This window comes from Oncorhynchus clarkii, chromosome 9 (assembly GCF_045791955.1).
Source record: "Oncorhynchus clarkii lewisi isolate Uvic-CL-2024 chromosome 9, UVic_Ocla_1.0, whole genome shotgun sequence".
In the NCBI taxonomy this organism is placed as follows: Eukaryota; Metazoa; Chordata; class Actinopteri; order Salmoniformes; family Salmonidae; genus Oncorhynchus; species Oncorhynchus clarkii.
In genome coordinates, this window is record NC_092155.1 from 51,020,280 (window position 1) to 51,042,436 (window position 22,157).

The 22,157-nt window shown below is 43.3% G+C and overlaps 2 protein-coding genes and 1 pseudogene across 3 annotated transcripts; all 3 read left to right on the forward strand.

Moving 5' to 3' along the window:
- Positions 1-341: 341 nt before the first annotated feature.
- LOC139416504 (DNA-binding protein inhibitor ID-1-like) lies at positions 342-1,566 on the forward strand. Its single transcript, XM_071165178.1, has 2 exons — positions 342-850; positions 999-1,566. The coding sequence occupies exons 1-2, from the start codon at positions 506-508 to the stop codon at positions 1,032-1,034; spliced, it is 381 nt and encodes a 126-aa protein (XP_071021279.1). The 5' UTR covers positions 342-505; the 3' UTR covers positions 1,035-1,566.
- Positions 1,567-3,640: 2,074 nt separating this feature from the next.
- LOC139416503 (MRG/MORF4L-binding protein-like) lies at positions 3,641-7,299 on the forward strand. 2 transcript variants are annotated; one of them, XM_071165177.1, is made up of 6 exons: positions 3,641-3,836; positions 4,446-4,567; positions 4,697-4,778; positions 4,868-4,942; positions 5,097-5,252; positions 6,051-7,299. In XM_071165177.1, the coding sequence occupies exons 1-5, from the start codon at positions 3,701-3,703 to the stop codon at positions 5,204-5,206; spliced, it is 525 nt and encodes a 174-aa protein (XP_071021278.1). In that variant the 5' UTR covers positions 3,641-3,700; the 3' UTR covers positions 5,207-5,252; positions 6,051-7,299. The 2 variants fall into 2 exon arrangements, with proteins under 2 accessions (XP_071021278.1, XP_071021277.1); XM_071165176.1 differs by lacking the exon at positions 5,097-5,252.
- A 500-nt stretch (positions 7,300-7,799) lies between these two features.
- On the forward strand, positions 7,800-21,100 carry LOC139417568 (elongation factor 1-alpha 2-like; annotated as a pseudogene).
- The last annotated feature ends 1,057 nt before the right edge of the window (positions 21,101-22,157 follow it).

Sequence of the window (22,157 nt, forward strand, 5' to 3'; positions counted from 1 at the left end):
AACCTATTCATCTAGTAATTGCAGCATTCTTCATGAATATGCCCCCCACCCATGTCTCCGGGCGGTCTCTACACCTGCAAAGTCCGCGGGCGACGGACAGCTGGGTTCCCACACAGGACACCATGAAAAAAAAGCACACATTTGTTTCCATTTGTAACACCATCATTTAGCAGATTGTAAAGATTGATAACACCCGATCTCTATTGGTAGAGAGAGGACTGGAAGCCCGCCCCTCCCTTGCAGCAGGGAGTTTCTCATTGGTTCAACCCTTCAAATGTTCTCGCTTTGGTCACTCCCCGAACCCTCTGGAAAGATAAATTCAGCCCGAGTTCACCTCCGCCACAAACTGTCAAGTAGGCTACAAACTTAACGCTTGAAACGCTCACGAGGATAATCAATTGAACTTTTCTAACAGAACTAGCAGGTATTTACCTATTCTTTGTTGTATATTGTAGCAGAAATATATACCCTATATTTTTGCTTTTCAAGGCGACAAAATAAGAAAATGAAAGTTGTCGGATCTACCTGCGCCCTGAAAAATACCGAGGATGTGGTCCGTTGTCTCTCGGAGCAGAGTATGACCATCTCCAAGTGCAAGATCCCACTGTTGGACGAGCAGATGAGTGTATTTCTGCAGGACATGAACAGCTGCTACAGCAAACTAAAGGAGCTGGTGCCCACTCTGCCAGCCAACAAGAAAGCCAGTAAGATGGAGATTCTGCAGCATGTCATCGATTATATCTGGGACCTGCAGGTCGAGCTGGACACACCGGGCAAGCAGCAGATCTCAGGTGCAACCCGCACTCCTCTGACAACCCTCAATGCAGAACTTGCCAGCATCTCTGTGGAGGTATGTGTACAAAACAATTGCAGCAAATGTATTGTTGCCATATGCCTGTTACATATTCAAGTGTAAAATGAGACCACTGCATATTTCTGTGCTAAAATCAAGTTATGTGTCATAAAACTTACCATTATCCATTCCTTATTTTTCACAGAACGGATGCGCTGATGACAGAATTCTCTGCCGTTGATCAATGAAGCAACAGAACGAATCATTAGCAGAAAGAACGATGTTGCCAGCCATGCATGACATGTCGTCGCATCTTATGTCTTACATCCAGCAGTGGAACGACGTTGAAGTCCATGATGTGCATAGATAGACATTCAGGAGTTGAAACTACGAAGTGTCAGGTCAGCGGCGCTGTCCCCAAGCAGCCACAGGTGTCCTGCTGTCACCAAGAAGAGCGGTGCGCGCCATGAAGACAAGTGTGCTGGTCGACCTGAGGATGACAATCAACAACAATGCATCCTAACCCAACGAGCTCTTAGATGTTGATACATGTTGGACTTTATGTGAAAGAATCTTTCATTCCATGTTCGATTTCTATTTTCTGTATTTTGTTCAAGTCATACCTAGAAAATATGTATATATTTTTTGCAAAAAAAAGTAAATTTCTCAGATTGAGCTATATTTGTATTGTATATTACAATGATGCAGATGTGATCCCAATATTGTTTTTATAACAATGTACTTATGGTGTTTTTATTAAAACAGATATGGTAGATGAGTGTTTCCTGCTCCTTTTTCTTCATTCTTTAGTTTGAACCTTGTTTATTCACAACACACACGTTGATAGCTGTCGCCTACTACCTTGGTTTAACTTTTAGCAGTTATAGTTCCACACAAAGCGTCGTTTTAGCAGACATGGACGATTACAATAAGTTCAATCAACAGAACCATGTATTTGGATCTACTAAGCAACCAAATCAAGACAACAGTATGTTGCTTAACAATTATTGCATTGACACAAGTTTAATTTGTCGCGTTCAGTTTCCAGCAAGTATAAACGGTACAGCGAAATGCTTACTTGCAAATTCCCTCAACAGTGCCGTACAAATATAAATAAAAGCAATCAAGTATGAGTAAAACATTTGTCATTCTGACAACTCACTGCCATTTTGAATCGATGGATCTTTACTCTCACTAATTCAGAGTATGACAACGTTAATGAGCTACATATATGCTTAATGTTACTTACACAGCTTATAACACTTGGATATTATCCAAACTATTCTAAAATTAAGTGAGCATTCAACATAAAATAATCTATTCAGGTTTCCATAATATACCTACACTTGTGTACCTCTATAGGCCTACTTATAATTTAACTATAAAACTGCCTAATTGAAATAACCTAGGCATTCAGCATAGCCCTCAAAAGTGGGTAATGAATATTAATGATATATACAGAATGGTTTAGATTATGAGAATTATTCATTTTCAACATCCAATATTATTTATGTTCTCATATTCAGTTATAACTTTAGCCTACTATTCACGATCTCTCTCACACACACAGCGAGTCTCCTTTCTTGGCTGCGATCCCGGCCCATCTGCAGCCTGGCTCACGGATTACTGTTTGTTAATGTTTCAATCAGCTGTGCGCCGAGGAATGTGAGGCTATTTAACCTGAACTTCCCCAGGTGTGCGGCGGCGCCGCTCAGTCTGGGCCCGCCTGCCCTTTCCTGCCCTTGGCACGATGTTATCACATAAACACAATCCCACACTGACTCGGCTTTAAAACATTAGCGCCGCAGCTGTGCACACTGCACTGCAGGGGATTTAGAGCCGCGTTACATCTGGGAGTGGAAATAAATACAACTGTTGAATAGAGCCTACTATCTACCATAGATTTGTCCTGAGTCTCCTGAGCTATTTTAACGTGTGTTACTGAAATCCACGAATGAGGCATGAACATGACAAACTGTGTTATTATAATGTACTGTGGTAAAAAGCTGAAACTGAAAAATAAACCGTATAAATGACTTGTATAATATCAATAGTAGTCATAGCCAATTACAAGTGAACCTTGTTTGTTAGTTTATGTAATGCCAACCATGAGACTGGAAATGAATGTTAATTTTACACTTGGCATAACTCTTTACTCTTTGTAGGTTATAATATTACCCTGTTGGATACGAACATAACTAAGACATATAGCCAATTATCAATCTAAAATAAAAAGCAATGTGGCATTAAAACAAAATCATTATACATTGTTCAATACATCTGACATGCAGCTCCTCTTTTCAATAGTATTTTTTCTCTGTTCAATAGTAATTTTATCATACGACCGTATTATGAGTAGTCCTATTCAATAGTGTCTATTCCATTGTATTTAATTTTACTGCGTTGAATGAAGTCTGGTGAAGCAAGAAGACGCAAGGTCATATAGCGCTCTCTTGTGATGATACATGGTTCGTACAGGCAGCCCCTTATCTTCTTTCCATAGGCAATCATTGTGTAATAAAGTGAGTGATACAATGTATCGAGTCTAGACTGGACACAGTGCAACATTGTAACCGTAAGCAGGGGAATGCGGCTACCCCAGAGCTCCAGACATGCCCTCTGTCCAGTTTGTGTGCACGAAAAGGGCCTCAAATATGGAATGCCCTGTCTAAATGTAGCCTGGTCACATATACACATTTTAGGCCTACTTTACCTAGGTTTGTGCACATGCAAAATAATACATTTAAAAAATGATATTATTATAGCAAGCCTATCAAAGTATTGTTTGTATTGTATCAAACATCTCTGGGTGAAAGCGCATCCCAGTTGGATAACCGTTTTACCAGTGATAGGGGCGCTGTTCTCTGTCCTGCTGGCAGTTTTCTGTTATTGAAAGAGAACAACAGCATGGGGGAAGCCGAGGTTGTTCCAGCCGACGAAAAACAGGCAGACTCGGGGATCAGTCACATCGAAGACTCGGTGGTATGGAGTCAAGAAGTCGAGGTGTGCCTGTTCCATGCAATGCTAGGTCACAAACCCGTAGGTAAGAATATAAAGTTAGCTAGCTAACCGTATGGTAGCTTGCTAACTCAACGTTAGCTAACGAGCTGTGTGTTGATCGTGTAGGCCTGAAAGCCCCAGGTTGTAGTGGAGACGTGACGCAGAAGACGAGACGAGCCACAATCACAACAAACCCCCAACAAATTAGCTAGCCAGCTTATCCACAGCTAGCTATCTACTTATAGCCAGACAATGACACATCTCAATGAACTCACACAATCATTTACAATATTAGCTTGCTAGCTAGCTAAACATCTGCATGTTCTCTCAAAGTGTGTTGGTCAAATGTATTCACTGAGATAGCGTTCGGTAGCAAGCCAATTGAACTTCCGGTCTGACATACACATCTGGAAATCATAACACAAACAGCTTCTCTTCCCAAAATCAATTGCTTTGCCTTTAATTAAAACATTTTTACCTGCCGTTAGCTTATTGTACTAGCTAAAGAAGAAGTAAACTAGCTATCTCTAGTTTTACTTTTGGCCAACATATTGTTCTTTGTTATGATCCATAACTAGATTTGAATGGTCTGACTATAGAATATTGAATCAGATTGTCAACCTACCACTTGGTCTGGAATTTTTTTCTGTAGGGGTAAATCGTCACTTTCACATGATCTGCATCCGGGATAAATTCAGCCAGAATATTGGGAGGCAAGTGTCATCAAAGGTGATCTGGGACCACCTGGGAACTATGTATGACATGTCAGCCTTGGTGAGTAAAGCATCATGATCTTTGTCTGGCATTTGTAATAGATTGTAATAGATTGACAGTCAGCTGTAATTTTTGTTTTTATGTAATACTGAACACTAATGATAAAGTCACACATTCTGTCCACTGCAGCATGAGTCTGAAATATTGCCGTTTCCCAACTCAGAGAAGAGCTTCAATCTTCCAGACGAGATTATTCAACAAGTAAAAGAAGGTAAAGTCTCTTTTTTCAGAATCCACTATACTTACTCAAATGCTGAACTACTGGAAAGTCCATACTCTCTCTCTTTTTGCCTCAAACAGGTAAACTGGTATCCGAGGACGACGTGAAAGACGATTTCAAAGAAGAACGAGACCCCCCAGCCATGCATGAAGAAGGTTCTCTCTCATTCAGATACATTAGCTATGTTTCACCTCCTATGCCCCCCTCTTCCTCTCCTCTTTCTCTCTGACGTGAGTCCGTGCATCTCTTCTCCTTTGGCACAAAAAGCGACATCCCTCACCCTGGTCGTTTGTGTCTCGTTTTTTAAAGGTCTGAGTCCCAGTATGGCTGCTGGCCAGGATTTTGAGAGGTATGGACAGAAGGACTCTTTCGATCTGTTCCAAAACTCCAGCTTGACCCCAGTACAGACCAGCTCATAACCAGAGGCTTCTTTACAGTGACCACCCGCCTAGTGCACAAAAAAATGTGCGTCTGTATTTTTCTCAGTTTCTCTTTTTCTCTCCTTAAATTTTTTTTGAGGTTTTGAAGACATTTTCAAGCATGGCATGTCGATTTTTGTTATAGTTCTATATTGTTTTGTTTTGATGGAATTTGATGACATAAGACAGAAGATATAATTGCATGTTTCAAATGGGTGGTGATGGGAATTGGAGGCTATGACTTGGTGCTCTTGAACCGGCCTTTTCTCTCTTCTATCATCATTCCTTTTCTTAAGACTATTTGAATGTCACCTGTCTGTTGAACTCTACTCTGGTCCTCTATCCACCACCGGGGCCCCTGGTCTATTGTACATGATATCTTTATTGATGTACCCAGCAAACAGTACCACCTGACACTAGAATAACAACTGGTTTAATTTGAGTCCACCATACCCTACCAAGTCACTGTAGTAGCTAGGGCCGGAACGATACCAGTATCGCAATAGTATCGTGGCAAGGAAACAAAACACAATGCGGATGTAACTTCTTTAGGAAAACAGCACTAAGCTATAGCACACAATTTTACAGGTTTTTAAAGGGCCAAAGAGTTTGTTTTTCTTCGTGTTTTCATTTTTGCCATGGAAAAAATATAGTGATACTGGTATTGTCCCAGCCCTAGTAGTAGCAGTCACTTGATGCCTTCCTCACTGACCTGAGAGAAGATTTCAGAACTTGGACTGAGTGATGCAGAATATTTTAAACTGTCAATCATTTGCAAAACCTCCCTCCCCTTACCTGAAAACTTCCCCTCATCTTCTCTTTCTCTCCTTATTGTCTCTCTCAGGCAGCAACTCCTCAGTGAAGATGACAGAGAGGGTAGGCAGCAAAGACAAGGACAGAGAAAGAGACCGAGAGAAGGGTTCCGCTGAGGGCGGCCCGGGGAAGGAGGCAGCAGACAAGAGGAAGAGGAACCGTGCCACTGAGAAGGTGCTCAACTCCAGCAGCAACCCCTCCAGCCCCGGTGGAGCCAAGCGGAGAAGGACGTAGGCCAAGCCACCAGGAGGCACCCTCGAGATATCATCCACTGCAGAGAGCAGGAGACACCAGGGAGAGGAGGAGAGACCTGGGACTGGAGAGACTCATCTGTGAAGCCTGGAGGGAAGAGGAGGGAGAGAATGACAGGAGAGTGACATTTTATGAGTAATAGATTATAGAGCTATTTGGACAATGCTGAATTTGTGGACAGGTATCCAGGATACCTCATGAAGAACTTTTAAGCCCACAGAATCTGTAATTTTAGAATGTTGGGTTTTCTCAGAACAACTAGAAAGATGTAGCATTCCCTGTTGCCACACAATCTCTGAAAGCCACACCGCAAAAGCAGTGTGATGACTACAACACTGAATCGTATCGGTCATGATGATCAATATACTGTCACAGCATCTGGTATATTTGGACCATCCCGTCCCACCAGTCCTCAGCTGTGCTGTGGATCAGAGGCCAGCATGACAATTTACTAATATTGACACAATTCAAGCTGACGCATATCAATGCTTCTGCATTGATGTCAGAATAAGTGTAATGGTACTAGTGCTTGTGTTATGTGAAGTTCTCTTGTTTGGCCTTGGAGAAATGCTGGACTACTAAATCCCATCAATACACTGTATGTGACTGGCTGGACGCTTGCATTAATTCATTGTCATTTTTTTTAGTTCTGAACTGTTACAAGTGGTTATAAACAAATGTATAGAGCTACTCATGGTAGTGTACCTCATCCACCTCTTCCAGTGACTGCAACCAGATGGTCATTGTGCCTCCTTATATCTGTATAAACTGTAGTTGCCAGTGGTGCAAAATGTTGGTAACTTTTTTTCCCACAGTCATTATTTGATGTAATTTTGTCCTTGGGGATTATTAAATCAGCATGTTTTGGTAATCGCTCCAAATGATTTTTTCAGTCTCAATGACTGACTTCTCAGAATCAAATAAAACAATGTGTAGCTGTAGTCTCCACCCATGTGAGATATGTTATTTTGTTTGTCTATTTATTTGACATGCTCCATTTTAAGGCATTAAATATGAGTTTGGACTAAGTTTGTGAATGGTTCGTTAATTCAACAGTGTACTCTGATGGAGTGTTACGATGTGTAGTATTTGTTCATTGATATCTCCCAAAAAGGATTTCCCTTAGTATGTCTTGTCTCTGAACTTCCTGGTGCTCACTCGGGAAGCATTTACTAAGCAACATGACTGTTTTCATTAAACGAGTATCTGTCAGAGTGATAGGCCACTGACTAAACACTTCTCTGTACCACACATGAATCTTTGATACCCCATCACATTGCAGCAGAATATTTAAGTCGTTTTTTTTTAAGGACTCTAATTGTAGCGCGCCATACCATTGTAATGAATTCATACTAATTCAAAAAAGATTTTATATGGCTAATAAGGAGTTACTTTATTAACAGTTTTTGAGTTTCCAATATGATATCTGGTATCACCCCCTCTCTTTCCCCTCGTGTTTCCCCCCCTGTCACATTTGTCATGTTTAATGTGTTCATTATCAATTCTTTCCTCTACTGCAGTCCATCCCATGACATTCCAGGATGAGAAAGGAAAAAGTCCCATCAACATTGTGGTGAATGGTCATGTGGACTCAGGGAAGTCCACCACCACTGGACACCTCATCTACAAGTGTGGGGGCATCGACAAGAGGACCACTGAGAAGTTTGAGAAAGAGGCTGTAGAGGTGAGGCCAGTGTGGATTAGTATCTCTGCATAATCAGTGCTTGACAGCTCTGCTAAACCACACAATGAAGAGGAAGACTGTCTTCATCTATGATGTACTGTTATTATAACAAGGGGTTATAGGGTATAACATGTCCATGACTCAATTATAAATCATTTCTCTCTAACCTGAACAGTTTCTCATTCTAACTTATCTTTACCCTATCTCTCTGCACTAGATGGGAAAGGGCTCCTTTAAGTATGTGTGGGTGCTGGACAAGCTGAAGGCAGAGAAGGAGCAGGGCATCACCATTGACTTCTCGCTGTGGAAGTTTGAGACCACTGAGTGTACAAAACATTAGGAACACCTGCTCTTTCCATGACATACACTATATATACAAAAGTATGTGGACACCCCTTCAAATGAGTGGATTTGGCTATTTCAGCCACACCTGTTGCTGACAGGTGTATACAATCGAGCACACAGCTATACAATCTCCTTAGACAAACATTGTCAGTAGAAGGACCTTCACTGAAGACTTTCAACGTGACACCGTCATAGGATGCCACCTTTCCAACAAATCAGTTCTTCAAATTTCTGCCCTGCTAAAGCTGCCCCGGTCAACTGTAAGTGCTGTTATTGTGAAGTGGAAGCATCTAGGAGCAACAACAGCTCAGCCGTGAAGTGTTAGGCCACACAAGCTCACAGAATGCGACTGCCGAGTGATGTAGCTCGTAAAAATAGTCTGTCCTCAGATGCAACACTTACTACCGAGTTCCAAACTGCACCTGGAAACAACGTCAGCACAACAACTGTTTGTCAGGAGCTTCATGAAATGGGTTTCCATGGCCGAGCAGCCGCACACAAGCCTAAGATAAACCATGCACTACGCCAAGCATCGGCAGGAGTGGGTTAAAGCTTTCCGCCATTGGAGTAGTGGAAACATTCTCTGCAGTGATGAATCACGCTTCACCATCTGGCAGTCCAACGGACTAATATGGGTTTGGCAGATGCCAGGAAAACGCTACCTGTCTGAATGTATAGTGCCAACTGTAAAGTTTGGTGGATGAGGAATAATGGTCCGGGGCTGTTTTTCAGTGTTTGGGCTAGGCCCCTTAGTTCCATTGTAGGGAAATCTTAACGCTACAGCATACAATGATATTCTAGAAAATTCTGTGCTTCTAACTTTGTGGCAAAAGTTTGGGGAAGGCCCTTTTCTGTTTCAGCATGACAATTTTCCCGTGCACAAGCGAGGTCCATATAGAAAAATGTTTTGTCGAGATCGGTGTGGAAGAACTTGACTGGTATGCACAGAGCCCTGACCTCAACCCCATCGAACACCTTTGGGATGAATTGGAACGCCAACTGCGAGCCAGGCCTAATCGCCCAACATCACAAATGCTATTGTGGCTGAATGGAAGCAAGTCCCCGCAGCAATGTTCCAACATCTAGTGGAAAGCCTTCCCAGAAGAATGAAGGCTGTTATAGCAGCATAGGTTTGACCGACTCCATATTATTGCCCATGATTTTGGAATGAGATGTTCAACAAGCAGGCGTCCCAATACTTTTGGTCATGTATTATCGTCTGACCAGGTGAATCCAGGTGAAAGATATTATCCCTGATTGATGTCACGTGTTAAATCCTCATCAATCAGTGTAGATGAAGGGGAGGAGACAGGTTAAAGAAGGATCTTTAAGCCTTGAGACAATTGAGACATGGAATGTTCCATTCAGAGGGTGAATGGGAAAGACAAAAGATTTAAGTGCCTTTGAACGGGGTACGGTAGTAGGTGCCAGGCGCACCGGTTTGAGTGTGTCAAGAACTGCCACACTTCTGGGTTTTTCACGTTCAAAAGTTTCTTGTGTGTATCAAGAATGGTCCACCACCCAAAGGACATCCAACCAACCAAAGTTGGAATCATTGGAGTCAACATGGGCCAGCATCCCTGTAGAATGTTTCCGACACCTTCTAGAGTCCATGCCCTGACCAATTGAGGCTGTTCTGAGGGCAAAAGGGGTGCAACTCAATATTAGGAAGGTGTCCCTAATGTTTTCTACACTCAGTGTATTACATTACTATCATTGACGCGCCAGGGCACAGAGACTTCATCAACAACATGATCACAGGAACATCCCAGGTAAGGAGGTTAAAACCCTCACCTTATTGTTACGATTCCTCATCCTCACCCTCACCATTCTTCTAAACCCTGACTCTTTGATCTCACCGAGCCTAAACAATCCCCATGCCTGCTGTGTTATACAGGCGGACTGTGCCTTGCTGATCGTGGGAGAGTTTGAGGCGGCATCTCCAAGAAAGGTCAGATGAGGGAGCATGTCCTCCTGTCCTTCACTCTGGGGGTCAAGCAGCTCATTGTAAGGATCAACAGGACGGACTCCACAGAGCAGCTCTACAGTGAGAAGCGCTGTGATGAGATAGAAAAGGAAGTCAGTGCCTACAACAAGAAGATTGGCTACAACTCTAAAGCTGTGATCTTCGTGCCAATCTCCGGTTGGCATGGGGACAACATGCTGGAGCAATCCCCCTCTCAAAGCTATAGTTGGTAGACAGTGTGTAATTCCTCAATACTCCACAAGATGTCCTCATGTTCATGTAAAATGCATTTTCCTGTTTCTCAATCAACTGATACCCCAACTTCCAAAATTCAACTCTCATAAATCCATGTTGTTACTCTGTGTTGTCACCCTGTCCTCATTCCTTGGTTCAAAAGCTGGAAGCTGGAGAGGAAGGAGAACCATGGCAACAGGGTGAGTCTCCTGGAAACTTTAGACACCATCATGCCTCCGACACAGCCCGCAGACAAACCCCTCTGCCTGCCCCTGCAGGACGTCTACAAGATAGGAGGTAGGGTTGCAACTCTAACACTAAACAAAAGTAATAGGCTAGTCTCGCAGGGATGGGCAACTAGCGGGAAACATGCGGCCCATGGCCCCCCTTTTGTATTTCGCCGGAAATAAATATATATGAATATATACTGAGTTTACAACACCTTCCTAATATTGAGTTGCACCCCCCCTCACTTTTTTCCCCCAAATGTAGTTACGTTACAGCCTTATTCTAAGATAGATTAAATAGTTTTTTCCCGCTCATCAATCTACACACAAAACCTCATAATGACAAAGCAAAAACAGGTTTTTAGACATTTGAGCAAATTGTTTAAAAATACAAAACTGAGATATGACATTTACATAAGTATTCAGACCCTTTACTCAGTACTTTGTTGAAGCACCTTTGTCAGAGATTACAGCCTCGAGTCTTCTTGGATATGACGATACAAGTTTGGAACACCTGTATTTGGGGAGTTTCTTCCATTCTTCTCTGCAGATCCTCTCAAGCTCTGTCAGGTTGGATGGGGAACGTCGCTGCACAGTTATTTTCAGGTCTCTCCAGAGATGTTATATCGGGTTCAAGTCCACTCAAGGACATTCAGAGACTTGTGCTGAAGCCACTCATGCGTTGTCTTGGCTGTGTGCTTAGGGTTGTTGTCCTGTTGGAATTCGAACCGTCATCCCAGTCTGAGTTCCTGAGCGCTCTGGAGCAGGTTTTCATCAATAATCTCTCTGTACTTTGCTCCGTTCATCTTTGCCTCAATCCTAACTAGTCTCCCAGTCCCTGCTGCTGAAAAGCATCCCCAAAGCATGATGCTGCCACCAGATGTCACGCTTGGCATTCAGGCCAAAGAGTTCAATCTTTGTTTCATCAGATCAGAGAATCTCGTTTCATGGTCTGAGAGTCCTTTAGGTGCCTTTTGGCAAACTCCAAGCGGGCTATCATGTGCCTTTTACTGAGGAGTGGCTTCCGTCTGGCCACTCTACCATCAAGACCTGATTGGTGGAGTGCTACAGAGATGGTTGTTCTTCTAGAAGGTTCTCCCATCTCCACAGAGGAACTCTGGAGCTCTGTCAGAGTGACCATAGGGTCCTTGGTCACCTCCCAGACCAAGGCCCTTCTCCCCCGATTGCTCAGTTTGGCCGGGCGGCCAGCTCTAGGAAGAGTCTTGGTGGTTCCAAAACTTCCATTTAAGAATGATGGAGGCCACTGTGTTTTTGGGGACCTTCAATGCTGCAGACATTTTTTGGTACCTTCAAATCATGTCCAATCAATTTAATTTACCACAAGTGGACTCCAATCAAGTTGTAGAAACATTTCAAGGATGATCAATGGAAACAGGATGCACCTGAACTCAATTTCTAGTCTCATAGCAAAGGGTCTGAATACTTTTGTAAATAAAGTATTTCTGTTTTTTATTTGTAATAAATTTGCAAAAAATCGCTTTGTCATTATGGGGTATTGTGTGTAGATTGATGAGGGAAAACATATATTTAACCAATTGTAGAATAAGGCTGTAAAATAACCAAATGTGTAAAAAGTCAAGGGTTCTGAATACTTTCCGAATGCACTGTATCTATGAGCGCATCAGCAGAGGGAACATGTGTGGGGACAGCAAGTCTGACCCGCCCCAAGTGGCCGCTTGGTTCACAGCTCAGGTCAAGGTCAAAGGCCATCCCTCTGGACATCTAAGACAAATACAGTACTAATGCCTGATAGAAATATTTAATTGACCTATTTACATGAATTAATTTGTTCTCTCTGTCCCTTCCTCTCTCAGGTGATTATCCTGAGCCACCCAGGACAAATCAGTGCAGGCTTTTCCCCAGTCATTGACTGCCACACGATCGCCTGTAAGTTTGCTGAGCTCAAAGAGAACATAAACCACTGCTCTGTGAAAAAGCTGGAAGACAACCCCAAGGCCCTGATGGCTAGGGATGCTGCCATTGTATAGATGGTTCCTGGGAGCCCATGTGCGTACCACCCTGCATACCACTGCTGGCTTGCTTCTGAAGCTAAGCAGGGTTGTTCCTGGTCAGTCCCTGGATGGGAGACCAGATGCTGCTGCTGGTAGTGGTGTTGGAGGGCCAGTAGGAGGAACTCTTTCCTCTGGTATAAAAAATATGCCAATGCCCCAGGGCAGTGATTGGGGACACTGCCCTGTGTAGGGTGCTGTCTTTCGGATGGGATGTTAAAAGGGTGTCCTGACTCTCTGAGGTCATTAAAGATCCCATGGCACTTATCGTAAGAGTAGGGGTGTTAACCCCGGTGTCCTGGCTAAATTCCCAATCTGGCCCTCAAACCATCACGGCCCTCAAACCATCACGGTAATCCCCAGTTTACAATTGGCTCATTCATCCCCCTCCTCTCCCCTGTAACTATTCCCCAGGTCATTGCTGTAAATGAGAACGTGTTCTCAGTCAATTTACCTGGTAAAATAACCAATAAATAAATGTGCGTGGAGAGCTTCTCCAAATACCCACCCCTGGGTTAGTATACGTACACATGTTAACACATGTTAACACATGTTAACACATGTTAACCGTAACTGTTCAACTAACATCCACTGTCCTCAGCCATCTACAGCATAGCAGCCATATACCCACAGCAGGAGAATGGGTTCTATTTCTCTTCCAGACTTGCCTGGCTAGCTGCCCTCTAATTCATTCATGTGCCTCAGCAGCCCATGTGTGGTCAATTCATTGGTTATAGTCAAATCTCAGGGACTGACGTACTGGTAAGAATCCACCTTTTGTTTGGGGAGCTGGCATGCAGTCTTCCACATCTTGTTCTAGTTCCAAAAGGGAGGCTGTTTTGGTTGCACACAAACAGACAAGTCACCAAGGTGAAGCCCCCTTGGACATCTGGTTAATCTCAAACACTCTCTCTCTCTGATGATTGTGAGGTTGGAACATGGATTCATTAAGCAGCCATAATGCAGTCCAGGGAGGTGGATTTCTCCGGACTTGATTGGAAATATTTGCTGCTGTTCTGTCTGCAAACAATGGAGGAAATAATGGCATGTGTTTTTGAAGCGGGAAATCACAGTCCTCTGTGAAACCACTGTGCTTTGGCCTCCCATGTGTGTTAGACCTAGAATGGTGGAGTGAGGGAGTATTGTTTTGTTCAAAAGGAAAAGAATGCCATCAGCTGAGTGCATACATTTAGAAAGCTCACAATACATCTTATACTCTTCCCTTGTAGGTGTCACCTTCCCAGCTATACAGTTTATGACCCCAATGATTTCCCCTCCTTTCCCCTGTGGAATGTCCATGCTCCTCTCTTGTTTAGCCAGATGTCAGAATCACACCCCGTCCATCTTCATCCTGGGCCTGACCCTTCTCTCTGATCCAAAGCAATTTCCTCTTATCTGAGTAGGTCAACCATTCTAAATTAGCATACACACAGTTTCATGGTCTAAACTCCATTAATATTCACAGTAAACATTCGCTAAACAGGATACTAACAAACTACAGTTTAACTTGAAACATGTTACATTTGAACAGAATCCATCAGTTTGTGAGTGGTACTTGGGTACAAGCAGCCTTTTGCATGGCTGGGTTTTAACAGGCCTGCTTAGTATCAGAGAGATCATGCAAGACGAGCAGAATACTGAACAATATTAAATACTAAGGATGAGGAGCCAATCAAATCATTGTGAAAGTGATCATTATTGAGATGTTAAACAACAATATTGAGTAATTTATGTTTCACTGTGGGTGCGTGTTACCCTTTCTATGAGCTTATAATATAAACTACAACTTGAAAGGTACTGTTTACTAGACTTTTAATCATGTCGGCACATGTAACAGCAGGTTACAGCACTTTTTGTTCATTTTTCTTCCTCTCCCCAATTCACTTACACTATATTTCTTTATTTCCCATGGGCTTCACCCGAGTACCCCCTAGTGCCTGGAATACAACTGTATTAAGCCCCTTTCAACACCCCCCCTTCACTGGCCTCAAAACAAACACAGAGGATGTAAGTACAGGTCATGAGAACACCTGAGAAACCTGGGCTAACAGCCATACAACTATATAGACATGCCCGGTCTACCTTTATGGGCAAAGACGCAACCCCCACTAAACATTATCACACTGTAATTAGTAAAGGTAAACAAGAAGATATATACACATCTGAACATCTCTAGTTGGTATCCTGATAAGTGCTTTGCAGCCCTAAAGTGTTATCGGTTAGAATGTCTCTGGGCCTCCTCTGCCGGGCTGAACGGCGGGGCAAGGTCATGGGTGACCCCAATGAATCAGTTCCCACTTCATCATGAGATGATTGAGTCTCTGAGCCCTCAGCTGTTTCCATATTTACCCCCGTCCTCTCCGGGCTCTCTCTGAGGACTGGCTGGCACTCCTTCACAGTGAAGTTTCTATCAGTTCCTCACTATTATCTGATACTAGCTGTGCTACTCTGTCGGCTCTCTTCATCCCTACGTGGCCTATTGATGAATACTGGATAAGAATTTTCTTCTGAGCTCTTAGACTCAGCGCTCTCTGCATTTTTCTTCTTTTGCTGGGGTGGTTCCCTTCCTCACAGACCTCTACTGGGTGTTTCAACGGGTTCCTTAAATGGCAGAGAATTACATGACATTTACATTTTGCGATGCAGAACCCTGGCCCTGCCTGTTCTCCTCTCAGGTTTTACCTCATAGACAGGGCTGTCATCACCTTTCCTGGTTACCACCACGTGTATTTGGTCTTCCCAGTGTGATCTTATCTTTCCCGCCCCCCCACGTTCTGACATGTTCCTCACCAGTACACGGTCCCCTGAGACCAGAACCAAACTAATGTTCTTCCGATCGTAGTAGGCTTTTCCCTTTGCTTTTGATTTCTCCATGTTTCTACTGCCGATGTCATAGGCTTCCACCATCTGTTGCTACTTCTTAGCATAATCCTGTTATGATTTCTCCTGTTCCTTTATCTGTAACCCAAAGACAAGGTCAACAGGTAGCAGTGGAGCCTTTCCAAATAGCAGGAAATACGGTGAGAGCCCAGTAGCATCACTGGTGGTACAATTATATGCATGAATGATCTTGTTCAGATAATCACACCAGTTGGCCTATTTCTCTTCATCTAGTGTGTGCAACATTAACAATAGTGTACGGTTAAATCTCTCCACCGGATTCCTCTGTGGATGATATGGAGAGGTTCTGGAATTGGCAATTCCGTACAGTTCTGCAAGGCTCTGAAGAACTGATTTTCAAACTCTCTTCCCTGATCATGATGGAATTTTGACACAAAGCCAAACTTTGGGGAAAAATAATCGAAAAGCTTTTCTGCTGCAGTTTTCCCTGACCTTTTTCTGGTGGGGTAGGCTTGTGCAAATGTTGTAACGTTATCTAAAATGTACTCGTACCCCCCTCTGCTTTTCTCCAAATGCACATAGTCAATTGAAATCATCTGGAAAGGAGCTGTAGCCCGAACATGTTGCATTGGGGCCCTAGTTATTATACCTTGTTTATTTTGTTAGTGATAAAGTGTTCAATGTCATGTTGCATTCGCGGCCAATAAAAGCAATATAAGCAAAAGTTCAACACTCTTTCTGTTCCTAGATGGGCCATTTCAGTGTGCAAGTACTTGTAAATCAGTGTTCTATACTGACTTGGTACCACAACTTGTGTCCTTTTTTCTGTTTTCCTTTGTAATAATCCCTCTGGTGAGGCATGGAGCCTGTTCCACTCTTGCAGTAACTGTTTGACTTTGTATGACTCTTGTTGATATTGTGTTCGTTTTGTCTTAGTCCTTTGACTTTTCAGTTCCAAGAATCTCCATACAGCCGCATCTTTTGACTGAGCCTGCATGAGTTCGTGTAGAAACAGTCGGTCTGTAACTGTTCCCCTCACCATGACAGCTCATCCTGCTCTGATGGCCTTAGTGTGACCGTGGAGATACACGTTACACAGTCATGCTGTTGTGCATGAACATTATTGAGTGTTGCTTTTACCATCTCAGGTGAGTGTTTCTCTGTGCATTCTTCCATGTAATGTTCAGCATGCAAAGGAGGACGTGACAGAAAGTCTGTGTCAGTGTTTATCTTTCCAGGACAATACTTCAGCTTGAGATTAAAGTCAGACAGCTCCACCTCCCAGCGATGACTGGTGGCATTCAGTCTTTCTGTAGTTAGTACTTATGTCAAGGGGTTATTATCATTGTACACTGTCACAGAGGGAGCATAAAATAGGTCATCTTGGAACCGCTCAGTCACTGTCCATTTGAGGAACAAGAATTCCAGTTTCCCAGAGTGAAGGTGATCGTTTCTCTCTGCTTGTGTCAGGGTGAGGAGACATATCCAATGACCCTCAGTTTGCCACTATGTTATTGGTATAACACACCTCCCAATCCCTCTTCAGAGGCATCAACGTGCAGGATAAAAGGGTTGTTGAAATCTGGGTCAGCAAGCACAGGTGGATTAGTCAACACATTCACCAAGTGTTCTAATTCTCTGTGGCATCCTCCCATATAACTTTCTGTTGGGGCAGAGCCTATCCCGACTGCATCGCTATCTTGGTCCTTCTCGTCCCAGAGCCTGGGGTCTCCAACTTCACTGCTAGTAAGTCATAGAGACATTATGCATGTTGTGAGAAGTTCTGTACATAACCCCTGTAGTACCCTAGAAACCCCAGTAGTTCCATCAGCTCTCTCATGCTTGTTGGTGGCCTGTTTACCAGTTCTTGCACTGCTACAATTTCTTTAACATCCGTTCTGTAATCCCCAGCAGAAATTATTTTTCCTAAATAACGGACCTCATTCTTGAATAGGTCACACTTATCAGCCCTGAGTTTAATAGCCCATTTATTTTGCTGTCTGAGTACCTAATGGGCATCTTCCACATGTTGTTCAAATGACTGACTCAAAATAAGAACATCATCCAAATATGGTATACAGATTCTATCTCTTATCCCCTCTAAACTTTCAACCATGCTTCGTTGGAAGGCAGAGGGACTGTTTGATAAGCCAAAGGGAATTCTATTCCATTCACATAAGGCCCAAGGGGTGCTGAAGGCAGTGTGTTTTCTGGACTCCTCTCCCACAAAGCCTTGGTGGTATGCCTTTCCTTGATCTAAAACTGTAAACCACGAGTTTCCTCCCAAACCATCAAGTATTTCCTGTATACGGGGTATGGGATGCCTGTCCAGAACAGTTTTCTTGTATAATCCCCTATAATCAACACAAAGTCTTAAACTCCCATCCTTTTTTCATACACAGACCAGAGGTGATGCGTATGATGAAGTTGACTTCCTGATGAAGTTTTTGTTCAGGAGCCCCTGAAGGTGGCCTTTCACCTCAGCATACAAGGGGAGTGGCACACCATTGTATCTCTTTGCCACTGGTATGCTATCGGTCAACGTTATCTCCATTCTGAGATTTTCAATACACCATATGTCCATGTCATATTTGTCGAAAATGGCTGATTCCTCTCTGAGCATCTGTTTGACTAATTCTTGTTGTTCTTCAAGTGCTGAACATCTACAGGTGGGTCCCACCTCTCTATGTGATCGGTGTCAGGGCCAGGCTCCGCTAGGGATCTGTCCTGAACCGGTGCTGCAGTAACCTTTTCTCCAGTGGGCACAGGAACCATGTGACACGCTACTACTCTCTGTAATTTCCCTATCACCGTTTGTCTTGGTAAGGTTATGTCATGTTTTGTAGTATTCACTACTGCAATGTCAACTTTACGAGATGGCCGTTTTGATGTTTTCACAACCTGACTTTGTAGGTCCAGGACACAGATCATTCTCAAGTCCGGTTCAAATAGCACAATTTCATCATCGAAGGGGGCCTCTCTTGGGATACAGGGATCAATCCATTTTGTTTGTCCACCTGGAAGACAATGTCACGTCTGCCTGCTGTAAGCAACATTCCTCCGTGTACTCTGAGTGCTGAAGCAGATTGAGTAGAGTCGTTGCCTTTCCCTGTCCTAGCTTAAGTGCATTTCTTAGCATCTTTACTGTATATATCAGCTCTGAGGGCTCATTGTTACTTTTTGTTTGAACTCAATTCTCAATTACATTAAACCCAATGATTGGTTTCTCCAGTCTTTCATTTGTGACTAATATTGGAACCCTCAATTGTTTTCCTGCACTGACATCAGCTTTGGGATCAAGCAAACTAAAACAAATGTCCATCCAACCCAGAAAGGCAATTTCAGTGCCATTGGCTGCCTTCAGATCCAGTTTCTCTGTATCACCCATGATTTCTGCCAGTTTTCTAATTTGTGGGCGTGGTAAATTACGTTTTCTCCATTCCTCACTTATGATGGATACCTGAGCCCCTGTGTCTCATAGTGCTATATTAGCTGTGCTATATTACAATGTCCTGTGGTAGCTGGGGTAGTTGCCCCCCACTTTGTTGTGGTCAGTCTTGCGGGCAGTCTTACATGTAGGTTGGTGCCGTTTCCAATGATCCTGTTGGCACACTTTGGAACAATAGGCAGCTTTATGACACAATGAACACAAATTAAACTCTGAGGTTCTCTCTACCTTTGCACTGCAGCCACTGCAACACTGGATGGAACTAGATGTATCTGAGGTCACTCCCCGTTCCATGGTTGTGACCCCCAGGTGTTTCCCGATGGATGTGCGTTGCCCCTGATCCTACTGCCAAATGGCTATCACTGCCATATTTGTAGCAATGATGGCAAGTCTGTTGACCAGTCTCATAACAAGTTTTGCATTTTATTTTCTCTCTGTTGGTTGGACTTGGTTTTCTGTTGGTTGATTCCTAACAGAACTGTCACCCTGGCCCCGCACTGACTGTACTAATGAGGCTACCTGACAGGTCAGTTCTTTGATTGCTTTGTTTGCTCGCATCAATTTTACTCAGGAGCGGATTGTAGTTCTTTTGTTTTCGGACTGTGGTCTGTTGGGGCTCTGCCTGTGCACATTCCCCTCTGCTATCCCCGTTATCCTCACTCTGTACAGCTTTCACTCGTGTGGGTGTGAACTTACGTGAAATCCTGGCCTTTTGCATGCGTTCGCTTTCATTGCCCTAGGCAATTTGGATTTTCTCAAGCAAAAGTTCATCACTGGTGTTAATATTCTGGAGATGCACTCTCATCTCTGCCATGACATTATCATTTGAAAATCCAGTAAGAATGGCCTGCAGGCATTGGCTCTTGATTAACTCTGTGCCATATTTCAGTCCTGATTGGACATGAGCTGAGGCTGATGTCACTTTCTGTCTCAGGTCAAAGATTGGATGAGGAAGTCCAAGGCAGACTCTCCCGGCTCTTGTGTTGCCTTAGTCATCTTGTGATACGGTTCTTCTCTGCACAATGTGTCCTCAATACTTGCCTTAGTGTGTAGAGTGTCATGTCTGTTTTTCCCTCCAGATAACTCCTCATCTTAAGCCCTGGGCTCACAGCTCTGATTACTGTTTCTAGGATTTCTAATTCATGGTACCCTTTTCTTCGTCCATTATCAATCTGATGTTCTAGGCTGCTGAACCTGAGCTTATCTTTCTGATTCTGATTTCCTATCTGTCCATGGATTTTAAAGTCTTGTAGGCAGACTTTTCACAGTATCCTCAGAGTCCGATATCCCTTTGATTTTGTATTTCAGTTGAAGCAGCCAAGACATTCCCTCATCCTCTGATTCCATTAAATCCTCCTTCTCACAGTAATCTTCTATCAATCTTTCCTTTCACTTCAGAGCCAGCTACACCTCCTACTCCACAACGTACACACAAGTGCCGTAAATTGTCCTGTTCGATTTCATCCAACAACGTTTCCCTCTCTCGACTCATATTGTTCTACTCACGTGGCAATAACGACAATGCAGGCAATGGCAAGATAGCTACAATCCGTTAGGAGGTTAGCCCGCTATGGTTAGCTAGCTAGCTACTCTCCCAATGTTTCTCACTCGTCCGTTCAAGGAATATGGGCCCGTGCTCACATGAAAATAAATCTCAGCGGAGCCTCTAAATTTGTTACCCTTTCTAGGAACTTATAATATAAACTACAACGTGAAAGGTACTTTTTACTATACTTTTAATCATGTCAGCACATGTAACAGCAGTTTACAGCACTTTCTGTTCATTTTTCTTCCTCTCCCCAATTCACTTAAACTATATTTCTTTATTTCCCATGGGCTTCACCAGAGTACCCCCTAGTGGCTGGAATACAACTGTACTAAGCCCCTTACACGTGCTTGCGTGCATTGCGTATTTTTGTGTGCAAACAGGTAATTTTGCTGTCCGGGACATGCTGCAGACTGTTGCTGTTGGCATCATCAAAAACATGGAGAAGAAAACGGGTTGTACTGGCAAGGTCACCAAGTTTGCCCAGAAGGCTCAGAAGATCAAATAAACCAAGCTGTGGAAAATCCCAGTGACTGGTGACATCTTTATCTCCAGCCAGACCTTTCCATAATACAACCAATACACACTGTAGTAACACACTAAATGTCAGCCAGTGGCAATGGAAGTTTTTGAGAAAAAGGCAGCATGTGTCCACATCTGTAAGGTCACTTATGAACTGTACCAATCAATAACTGTATACACTGGCTGATACAGAGAGAATCATCCATGCTTTTATTACAACATTGGTCAACTGCAAACCATACAGAATGCTGCAGCATGGGTACTGACCAAAGCCAGACGGAGAGCACACATTACATCGGTTTTAAGGTCTCTGCACTGGCTGCCGGTGAGTTGTAGAATTACTTTAAAGAATATTCTACTGGGTTTTATCAATCCACGACTGTGCACCCCAATACATGTCAGACATGCTTTTAAGTCATGTACCCAGTAGGTCCCTCAGGTCCTCTGGCCTTTTAACTATCCCAAAGCCTAGGACCAAGAGGCATGGAGAGGTAGCCTTTACTTACTGTGCCCCCAGCCTCTGGAATAGCCTGCTAGAGAACCTGAGGGGGGCATAAACTGTGGACATTTTTAAAAGAGGTATTAAAACATACCTTGTTAGCTTTGCTTTTCCTTAGGGTGCTTTTTAGGCCTTCAGTTTGTGTTGTTATTCTTTAGTTTTTTATCCTCCTATGTTTGTTGTACAGTAAATATTTAATTGTTTTTATTCATTTTTTCTCACCTGTGAAGCACATTGTGTAAAGTTTGATTTGAGTGTAAATATTATGAAAACTGTGATCCCTTATAGAGTATATGTCACCTGTTAAATCCACTTCAATCCCTGTAGATGAAGGGGAGGAGACAGGTTAAAGAAGGATTTTTTTACAGCCAGCCTTGAAACAGTTGAGACATGGAGTGTGTATGTTTGCCATTCAGAGGGTGAATGGGCTAGACAAAAGATTGAAGTGCTTTTGAACGAGTCTGATGAGCCTGATGCGAATGATATACTGCTTTCTCTTGAACAAGCCCAGATCCCCATGATCTGCGTGAAGAGGAGTCGGAGA